This window comes from Balaenoptera ricei, chromosome 4, assembly GCF_028023285.1.
Source record: "Balaenoptera ricei isolate mBalRic1 chromosome 4, mBalRic1.hap2, whole genome shotgun sequence".
NCBI classification, from domain to species: domain Eukaryota; kingdom Metazoa; phylum Chordata; class Mammalia; order Artiodactyla; family Balaenopteridae; genus Balaenoptera; species Balaenoptera ricei.
In genome coordinates, this window is record NC_082642.1 from 82,484,432 (window position 1) to 82,495,341 (window position 10,910).

The following is a 10,910-nucleotide window of genomic DNA, read 5'->3' on the forward strand; positions in this document are numbered from 1 at the left end:
AGTAGAGATGGGTCCAGAGCCAGGCCATGAAGCACTCTACTGATTTTGAAGGTTCTTATGCTGGAGTGTCCTCTTCCTCCCTAATTCCCGTCTGTCAAACTTGGCACCCCTGCTTCACATACAAGATGTAATTTGAGTAGATATACTTAGAGACACCCTTCTTCCACTTGTTTGCTTGAAGACTTGTTATTTCTTTTTCTATTTTCTTAAATACTATTTTATTTATTAACCGTTTCATTTTAACCTACTTTAGAAAAGCTTCATGTTTATATAAAGAGTGTATCTTTTAGTCTGGCTTTAAAATAACCTTCTATAAAAAGACACAAAGATCTTTCTCTATCGTGCTTAAAATTCTACCACTAGCAATTTCTGGAATTCCAAGTGGTAAGGTAAAGTAATGTTTAGATAGTCCAGATTTCTAACACATGAACCCTCGTTTCAAGCCTCAGATGAAGGGTTGTCCAGTTGTTTTTAGTATATCTCTAGTAATGGAAACATTGACCTTTACCTGTTTCTGTTAATACTGATATATCACGGAGTAACAAAATTGCAGAGTTGGAATTAATCATTGTTTTACAGGTGAGAAAACCAAGGTCTAGAGAGAAGAAATCATTTACCTAAGGTCATACAGTAGATGTTGACAAATCCAGAGGGACAATTCATATTCTTCATCTAGCAACTTTGTCTCTCTATGGCTACATAATGAATTCATTAGATACCTATCTGAATTATTGGGAGGCAGGAAACTGGGGTACCAACCCATCCTCTGCCCCTAATCATCTCCATGACTCAGGTCCCAGCTGTATCAGTCTTCCAGATCTGTTTTCTCACCTGGGAAATCAGAGGTCTGGACTAGAGGAACTCCAGAGCCCTCCTCCCAGGCATTTTAAGAGTCTTTATCCTTTCTTTAGGAGCAGATATGTCTAAGGGTCCTAGTGGGCCAGTTGAAGACTGAAAGGAGAAGAATACAGTAAAGAGAACTGGCTCAGGAAGATTCACATGTCCTCCTCAACCATTTGCTAGTCCAAGCTTCTAGTCAGATGCATTCTTGGAGCCTTTATTTTCTGATTTAGGGGCATTTTACAATAGTCTCACTTTAGGTATATTTTACACTGTTCTTCCTTTGTAGCAGAAATGTTCAGATTACCTGTTCTTTAAACATGGACCATAAAGTCTTTCCTCAGAAACTGACTCTACCTTATATGCTGCTGCTGGTTTTGAGTAAATGGGCTTGAATCTTGCAGCCAAGCCTCAATGCAAACAAAAATATTTTCTGGTCAAGCATTTTCTCGTTTGTTCAACTCCATTACAGGGTTGGCTTTAAAAAAAAAAAAAAAAAAAAAAAGTGAAAACCCACAGAAGAGCAAAACACAAACCCTGGGAAGACAGTTTCCAGCCACATTAGCTCAGATCACCAGGGTAGAAAAGAACCAGGACCTTCATTGTCGAGACCATCGTCATCTCCAGACTCTCATCTTATGTTCTTCTGCTATTTTAATTTCACCACTTCAAAATGGGGGGAAAATAGGTTAATAGTTTCCATGAGTTTAGACTGTGACCAGAGGCATACTAAGCAATTTCAGAACCTCCAGCAACCGCAACTTGGAGGAGAGGACGGTGATGGATTTACTGTCCTCTGGATTCCAGAGTTAGGGGAATCGGGCCAGCACTGTGATGCCAGAGTGGGATGTAAACAATATTCCTTCCTTCATTCTTTTTGCACATATTCATCCTGAGTTTCTTTTTATTCCAGGTAGTATACCAGGTGAAGCATGGAACAGAGAAATACATTCTTAAGACATAGTCCCTGCCCTTAAAGAATTGCAGTATAGTAGAGGAAATAGACATATGTGCAAATAACTTCAATACAGTGAACACTGTAAGTGCTTTAAGCAACATGAATTAAGTGCTCAGGAAGGGGAGAGAAATAAGCAATTTATTCCAACTGAAGGCATTGAGGAAGGCTTTACTGGGGAGATGCCTTCTGACCTGTACCTTGAAAGGTCAAAATAGCAAATTGTGATTCCTTCTAGGCATTAGCCAATGCACAGAAATATGGAAGTTTCTCATAGGTTTGAACAAAAGTGAGCAGTCTGAGACATCAGGGGAATCTGAGCCTAAAAAGGGAGTTTTCATGTCAGGTAAGGAACGAGCTGTTTTCACATTGTGGAGCCATATAAGTTTTCCTAGCAAGAAAGCTGCTTGTTCACATCTGTGTTTTAGAAAGGAAACTGGAAGTCACTGTGAGGATGGGCAAGTGTTACAGGAAGAGAGATGGAAACAAGAAACCAGTCAGGAACTGTTGCTGTAGTTGTCATCAGCACACTAGTTATCTACCTATAGGCACGCCTTGCCTCATGCCCATTTAAAGTTTCCAGTGGTAAGAGGGAAATTACTCCTTGATTTCCACATCCCTTCGAGTTCCACATGTTTCTAATCAGATCCCCATCCCAGGTTTATTCTAAATCGTAAACTCATTGAGTCAGTCCAGACTTCTCAGTTGAAATATAGCACATTACATGTGAAACATGGCTGTTGGTAAGAGAGCATGGTATTCTAGGCAAGGATGGAAAGTTAACAGCTAATTGTATCAATCTTTCTGAGTCCTGACTCAATAAATGGTATCCCTTTTCAAGGGGGGGGGGGATTTATTTTTAAAGCTGAGCATATTTTTAAAGTCAAATAAATTGACTTTCTTAATTCATTTCTCAAAACTGGAACCCCGCTAGGTTCAACATTTCCATCAAGAGTTCACAACACTAAGCGTGGAGATGGTGTTGTTTGAATCAAGGCTTTAAATGATCAAAAGCCTCATTGATTATGCTGAGCTCTGATTGGGTTCTGCAACCAGCATGCTCTCTGCGAGTGTGGGTCATCAGAAAGATCACTCTAAAATGTTAAGGTCCTTGGTGACCCCACTAGGATTTTGATGACTAATCAAGTTTTAGAAGTAATAGAGAAGTATTCTTCCAGTGGAGATCCCGGATTGTGTAGTTCAGGGGTCAAAACTATCACCATGGCCAAATCCAGCCTGCTTTTGTAAATAAAGTTTTATTGAAATACAGTCATGCCCATTTACTTACACACTGTCTATGGCTGCCTTCTTGCCACTACAGCAAAATTGAGTTGCTCTAACAAAGCTAGAAGTATTTACTACATGGGCCTTTACAGAAAAGTTTGCTATTACCCCTGCTGTATTGGAAAGGAACACGAGTAGAAGTCAGACAACATGAGTTCTAAATCCTACATTTGCCACCCAGAACCTGCATGACCTTAGAAAAGCCACTTGATCCATCTGTGTTTCATTCTCTCTGTAATAAAGATATACACTCTGCCTTCCTCCAAATACTGTGATAAGCACATGAGCCCATGTGTTCTGTAACAGTGCTTGTCATGCTGTAAGTTACTACATAAATGGAGCTCTTCACGTCTTAGCCTAACGTTGGCATTTTTCTTTTCCTCCTCAGAATACCCTGGAGCAGTGCAGCGTGTGCTCCAAGCCCATCATGGAGCGGATTCTCCGAGCCACTGGGAAGGCCTATCATCCTCACTGCTTTACCTGCGTGATGTGCCACCGCAGCCTGGATGGGATCCCGTTCACCGTGGACGCTGGCGGCCTCATCCACTGCATCGAAGACTTCCACAAGTAGGCAACCTACTCTCCCTCCTGCAGCCTAATTGTCGTCTTGGGGTCTATTCTTACTGCCTGTATCTGGGCTTCACACTCTTCTCTCTCCAAGCTATAGGATCTCCGGATTTGGTGGGACGTTAAAAAGAGGTTATTTATCCCCTCCTCCAATGCAGGAATTGATATTAGGTACTCCATGTGGTCCTCCAGCCTGGCCTCTGCTTCAAGACTTCCCTGGGGCTTATCCATCACATCTTTGTGTAGCTCTAATTATGAGGAAGTTGACTTAGCCGCAGAACATGTGTACTGGAAAGAGGCAGGATCCTGGGGTAGCTCTCCCTGGCCTAAACGTGAACAAGATATGTGACAATGGACAAATTGCCCAATTTCTCTGAGCTTCTCAGTTTGGTCATTAGACCAGACCCTGTCTTAAAGCTTCCCATCTGAGACAGCCTAGGGTTCTCTCTAGAGCTGACCTCTACGTCTTGGCCACTCTGCATATAGGAGGTTATGGGAGGGACTGGCACAGAGAACAGTTCAACCCCTCTTGCTAATGCAGCCTCTCACATATTTGGAGGCTATTTTATGCCATTATCAGCATATTCACACCCTCCACTAAGCTCTAACCGCCCCCCCCCCCGGTCTTCCCTTCCTCAGGATATTTTCTAATCTTTCGATGACGATTAAAAAGTAGAATCTTAAGGTCAAGACCACTTAACTGATGGGCCTGGAAAATTATGTCACCACTTCCTCACTTCTCTAATTTGTAGATCCCTCTTTATTATAGCTGGAGTTTTCATGAAAATTGTATAGCTTTGCATTTTGCTTATTCTTATTTGGTCAGTTTGTTGGTTGGTTAATTGGTTGATCACATTTGTTGCATATTTCTAGGAACCATATGACAGCTATAGATGTGGTTTGTAAATGGCAGACACGGAGGTTTCTGGCTCATGTTTGCTTCGCAGTGGCTTTAAGAACAGTCTGAGGCTCTCAGAGAGATGAAGCTCATATGGCTCACCAGTTTGGGTATCTGTTCTATGGCCTCCAGATGTGCAGTCTTGTGGGTTAATTTTCACCGCTCTGTTGATTGTCAACAACTGGGAGGTACTTGCCACAAACAGTTTGAGGACCTGAGACTCATATTTTAAAAAAAGAATTTCCTGACCACTTTTCAAGTAGCAGGGAAAGTGAAAACCTCACCAAAAGATGTGAGGCTGAATAAATTTAAAAAAACAAAACAAAAAAAAACCCCAGAGGCAGGAATTCTCGACCTGAATTAGACAAGAAAGGGCTCACTTTGAAAGGGCAGTCACAGCATAAATTGTACTTCACATTATTGATATTTTTAACTTCTAATTACACATGAAAAAAAAAGAAAAAAATCCTGCATCTATTTAAGGGAAGTGAAAAGATACCATTGGGGAGTGTATTTCTGTCACTGTTTCTCTCCTTTCTTAGACTTACCCTAATCCAAGAAAGACTGATAGATATAATCAGAGCACACATGTTTCTGTTGCTGAAAAAGACTGATATGTTACACCCCTCAATTAAAACAGGAAATCAATTCTGACAAATGTAAGTTTATATCTATGCCATTTATCTTTCATTTCTAGGAGTGGAGAGCATAATTAGAGACTTGTGACTGGTGACATGTGTGTGGGTCTGAACACTCCAGGAAGGCAGACTTGAGCAACTGAAAGGGAAAAAGAATCTGAAACCCCCAATGCTCCCCATCACCGCTAATTCAGTGGCCAGTTAAAATACAAATTATTAAAAATACTGTTGTCTGCATGATTGGCAGGTATGCAGGGGGAGAAGCTTTTTGATCTTTTCTCCATTTCCCAAAGAAGAATAAAAGATACATTTTACAGAACTCCATTTCTGAGTCTTGAAAGGACTGGAATAAAAAGCAGCTACAAGTCCAACCCATTAGCCATGTCTTAGCCATGGACATTGCATGGCTAAGAAGAGTGGGCTGCAGAGAGGGGAATATAGCCGCCTTCTGCAGATTCTTGATCATTCTGAACAGATCTCCCATTTGTGAGCTTTTGGGAGATGTATTTCAATTCTGTTCTACCACATCTATGAAGAGTCCTCTATGTGCCAATTACTGTGCTTAGTGCTAAAGGAGAGAAATTGCATAGGTAGAAATACGTAGAGAGAAGCGCCTGTCTGCAAGGAGCTTGCCAGGACGAGGGGAGAGAATAAGTGCGGATTCTGTGTGATAGCAGGCAGAAAAGACTGTAAAGGTGACGATGTGAGGCACAGGCAAGGGCTTGAGCTGTCAGACCCAGAAGATATTACTCAGCCCTGGGATCTGAGTAAGCTTCTGGAAGCAGAGTGTACTAAATGGGAAATGGAGATTCTTGGCAGAAGGAACAACTCAGGCAATAACAAAGGGCCCAGAGTGAAGAAAGGCTCTCTGCTTTCAGGAAAGATCCGCTTGGCTGAAACGAGAACAGCCTGCGAATAGAAGCTATGGTGAGATGCAGGAGGCCCAGGAGAAGGAATTTATCTCTCCTGCTTAGAAACCATTCCTTTAAACTGGTGCTTCCCAAACTTCAGTGGGCTTACAAGTCACCTAGCGATCTTGTTAAATTGCAGATTTTAGTTCAGGAGGTCTGGGGTGGGGGTGCCTAAGATTCTGCCTTTCTGACAAGGTCCCAGGTGGTCTTGGACTGCACTCTGAGTAACAAGCTTCTGAAATGCTATTTTTAAAGCCTTGCTTATGGGCCATCCCCTCCATAACTGCCATCAGTCAGGGTTGGCCCAAATCCTCCATCCTATTAGGCAGAAACTCTGTCCCATATGTCATTTCAGATGACTGCTCAAACTAGTTCCCTGGCAGACTGCCTGTATCGCACCCTCACCCCCAAAACACACACACACACACACACACACACACACACACACAGACTTACTTTCCCATTTCACCTAAATGGCCATCTTTCAAGGCCCAACTCAATTATCATCTACTCTAAGAATCCTCCTCTGATCTCAAACGCTCCCTAAACCCATGTTTGAATTTATATCTCCTTCTCTATGTTTCATAGTTTTGTAAATTCACTATAGATAGCACCTTACATAGCCTGATTAGTAATAAAGAATACACACACACACACACACACACACACACACACACACACACGCTATTTTACAGTAACCCCCTTAAATCATTTTTGCAATATGGTAGGATATGTATATATGTTAATAGAACAAATGCAGAAATATATAGAACTCCCTCACCAGTGTGATTGCTGGAGTCCGAGTTCATTTCTGTATTCCCAGTGCCAGGACAGTGAGCTCAGAAAAGCAGATTCATTTAACTGACCCTTTCACTGTGTTGAGTCTTTATTCCACTATCTGTGCTTTCTTATCAGGGATGTTACATGCATCCATTTATTTGTTTAATCAGCATCCATTTGTGGATTGCCAGAAATGTGCCAGGACTCAGTGATTAAGATCATCCCTCTCTGAGCTTTGGCTCCCATGGCTGTAAAGCAGAAATGATAAAAGTATTTCTTAATAATGTTTGCTATCAGTAAAAAATAAGGCCAAGTGTATAGAGTGCTTAACAAGGCTTGGCACAATAATAAGCACACAGTTTTAACCATCAGAAGCGTTTTTATCAAATTAATTTTATTGTTATTGTCTGCTTAGTGAGCTGAGCCTTGAAATAGACCACCTGGGATTTTTAACAATCCTCAAAATGCTGGCCAAGGAACACAGTGGGGACGGTGGAAACCACTGCCTGTCTCTTCACTTTGCCTTTTCCCATCATAGAAATGAGGCCAATTGGTAAGAGGAAATCATTACTCAGCAAGAATACAGTCTGTGCCTTTCCAAAGAGGAACCTTGAGATTGAACATAAAGGCCTAAGCAACATCTTTTCATGCGAAATGTGGCAAATACTTCATTCCATTAGATATTGCCTGACTTTCTACCTTCTGCACCAGTCACACTAGTTATTTCTAGAAACTCAGAAATAGAGCAAATCCTGTCCTTTGGAAGCTCACAGTTTTGAGGTCTCCAAAGATATGCAGATAATTACTGCTAAAATAGGCAATTTCAGTGAAAGATATTTTATCCTCAAGGAGTTAGTAATCCTACTTGGGGACATTGGGGAAGACTCACAGATAAAGTGATAGGCAAGACACACTTCTGACCTCACAGAGTTTACAGTCCCAGTGGGTTTGGGGAAGGAAATTTTGCAGCTGATTCCAGAAGGCTGCTTATTTCACTACTGATGACCCAGATTCAAAAATAATCAAGTAGTCCAAAGCAATTTTTTTTGCCACTGAGTATGAACTTCTTGCATAAAATACCAATTATAACAACTCTGATTACTGCCGCAATTGTACCATGATCCTCTAAATTTTTCTTTCATAGCAATCAATTGATCTGCTGCTTAATTCATATTTATTTAGATTGCAGCCATACAGATGCCTTTTGGGTGCTGCCAGGAAAATTAATATGTACATATAGAGTATAATGTATGTAAAGATGCTTTGACAACCATAAAGTGCTCTGCAAAGAGTTAGATTACTATCATTATTTCTTTTTAAGTCTCTACAAATAGATAAATTTTAACATCATTAATCTTAAAACTATTACGATGAAAAAACTGAGTTGCTCAGTCTTTCTTTTTTAGTCTTTTCAGTTCTTATCCATTTCCGTTTCAAATCACGTCTCATTTCACACCTTCATAAATACCACACCTAATTTCCAGAAGATACAGATGGGTGCACAGCCTATATTTGCAGCCTATTAATCTGTTAAGAGAAAAAAAAAAATGTTATGGCCATTGGTCATATTAAGGAATATTAAGAGATTAGGAAATATTAAAATTCCTCACCAAGAGTTAACCTCAAAAACATATGGATATGTGTGTGTATGTATATATATGTGTGTGTGTGTGTGTGTGTTGGGTGGGGAATTCATATACACATACCCTTTGGAAGTTCTAAAATCCTTTGAAGAATAGAGAACTGGACAGCTTTATAATTTTCTCTTTTTAAACAAAAGTTTAACACAACCAAAATATAAGAAGTGCAGATTTGGCCGTAGGAAGTTTGGTATAAAGAGTATTTAAACTCACTAACCTCTGCTGCTTTGAAAAGATACGTATTTGAGGTTTCTTGTGTTCATTCCTAGAATTCAAGACACATTTCAAAGAAGAGGCTTAATAATTGGGAATGAGGCAAAGTTACCAACCTCAGGTTACTTGGGTAGCGCCTGGGGAGCACATACAGAAGTCTAGAAGCAGAAGTCAGAAACAAGTAGGGGCCTCCTTGCCTCTCTGGCTGACCTGCCCAAGCCCAGGGTTTGTGTTTGCGATCTATCCACAGGTGAATCCCACGCCACGGTAGCTCTTCATGCAGAAGCAGTTCACACACTTACGCCCCTACCTCACCAAATATCATGATATTTGTCATCTAGAAGGACCTCAACAGTCACCAAGTGTAAGTCCCTTATTTTAAGCTGAGGAAGCAGACTCAAGGAAAGTGACTTGCTCAAGGTCACACAAGATGGCAGACCAGGTGTCCTGGCTCTTGGTTTATACCTTTTCTTTTCACCTCCAAGTCTCATCTTTTTGCCAGTGTCTATGCTCAGTATCTAACCAGAACTATCTCTCCGTTTTCAGGAAGTTTGCCCCCCGCTGTTCTGTGTGCAAGGAGCCTATCATGCCAGCCCCCGGCCAGGAAGAGACCGTCCGGATTGTGGCTCTGGATCGCGATTTCCATGTTCACTGCTACCGGTGTGAGGTCTGTGGTCAGCGCCCCCTCACCCTGCCAGGCCCAATAGAGCCGGATTTTCATAAATATAGCAATGATTAAATCTGGGGGAGCCCCTAGTGCCTGTGTTCATAGGACTTGTGTTTTACAAGAGGCCTGTAATCCAGGCTGGAAGTGACAAGGGAAGCCTCTTGCCCAAGGGCCATGTCTTCATTTATACAGCAAAGGGCAGCAAGTCTTTCTCCTCTAATCTGGGTATGAAAAGGTATAAAAACATTCAGAGAATGATTTTAAAACATTTTCTTGTCCTCGTCCTATGACTTACCCAGAGGCCTTCTTTGAAAGCACTTTTCTTGTTTTCTAGCAGCGCTTCCGAGTGCAGCAGTTAGCATTAGCTGTCTGCGAGAGATAGTGTGAACCTCTTTATTACCACATCCTCATGAGATTGGCTCTTCTAGTCCCACGAGGAGATTTTCCCAAGACACAGGCTGGCGGGGCTGGTGGGGTGGCCCCTGCTCTCCAGGACTGCAGTCATGTCATTCACCGCCTGAGCTGTAACGACCACCTGTTTCATGCAGTGTGCTTTGTTTGGCCCTACATGCCTCTCCCTGGCCTTCACATGAGCAAAGAGAATAAAAGACTTGCAGCTTTTACACTAGGTTTTATGACTAAAGAGAAACAGCAGTGTCCTCTCCTCTGTGCTGTATCCTTTAGAAAGTACAGCAGGGGCTTCCCTGGTGGTGCAGTGGTTGAGAATCTGCCTGCCAATGCAGGGGACACGGGTTCGAGCCCTGGTCTGGGAGGATCCCACATGCCGCGGAGCAGCTGGGCCCGTGAGCCACAACTACTGAGCCTGCGCGTCTGGAGCCTGTGCTCCGCAACAAGAGAGGCCGCGACAGTGAGAGGCCCGCGCACCGCGATGAAGAGTGGCCCCCACTTGCCAGAACTAGAGAAAGCCCTCGCACAGAAACGAAGACCCAACACAGCCATAAAAATAAATAAATTAATTAATTAATTTAAAAAAAAAAAAAAGAAAGTACAGCAGGTCATTTCCCTCCAGCCCCCGCCCCCAAACCTTAAGATTTTATTTTCTTTCTAAAGTTGGAATAAGTAAGTAGAGCCCGTTGGTGGCCCTTCTGCTTAGCAGGAGTCACTCTACAACTTAGCTTCTGCCCTGGAATTACCAGGAGATTCTGTCCCTGCACCTGTATATTACTTTTGAGAGATCCTTAAATTAATGATAAATGGCAAAGATGAGTTAGTGATTCGGGATCTCTTCTTGTTTTATTTTCTCTTGTGCTTGTTCTTGTTGTTTGGGTGAGGGGAGCAAAACTACTAGCTGGGAGCCTAGACCCTCAGGTTCTTCTTTTCCTGGACCTGTATTTCCCATTAAGTGATCTCAGGAGGGTCATTTCACCCTGTTCATATTGATGTCCCCAGTCTCTACTTAAGCTTAATGCGAGACCTACCATGTTATATCCTGCAGAAGGATTTGAAGGGGTTGGTGGTATATGAAGACGAAAGGTAGTAGTTGGCCTCATTATGGA

At 42.0% G+C, this 10,910-nt stretch overlaps 1 protein-coding gene across 14 annotated transcripts in view; it reads left to right on the top strand.

Moving 5' to 3' along the window:
- The window catches only part of LPP (LIM domain containing preferred translocation partner in lipoma), a 695,870-nt gene that overhangs the window by 669,667 nt on the left and 15,293 nt on the right, over positions 1 to 10,910 (top strand). For 13 of the 14 annotated variants that reach the window (XM_059920756.1, XM_059920758.1, XM_059920755.1 and 10 more), the window contains 2 exons: positions 3,468 to 3,646; positions 9,273 to 9,393. In XM_059920756.1, the coding sequence (XP_059776739.1) occupies positions 3,468 to 3,646; positions 9,273 to 9,393 (300 nt within the window). Of the gene's footprint in view, positions 1 to 3,467; positions 3,647 to 9,272; positions 10,358 to 10,910 lie in introns of those variants that run through there. The other variant, XM_059920769.1, reaches the window with a different exon arrangement.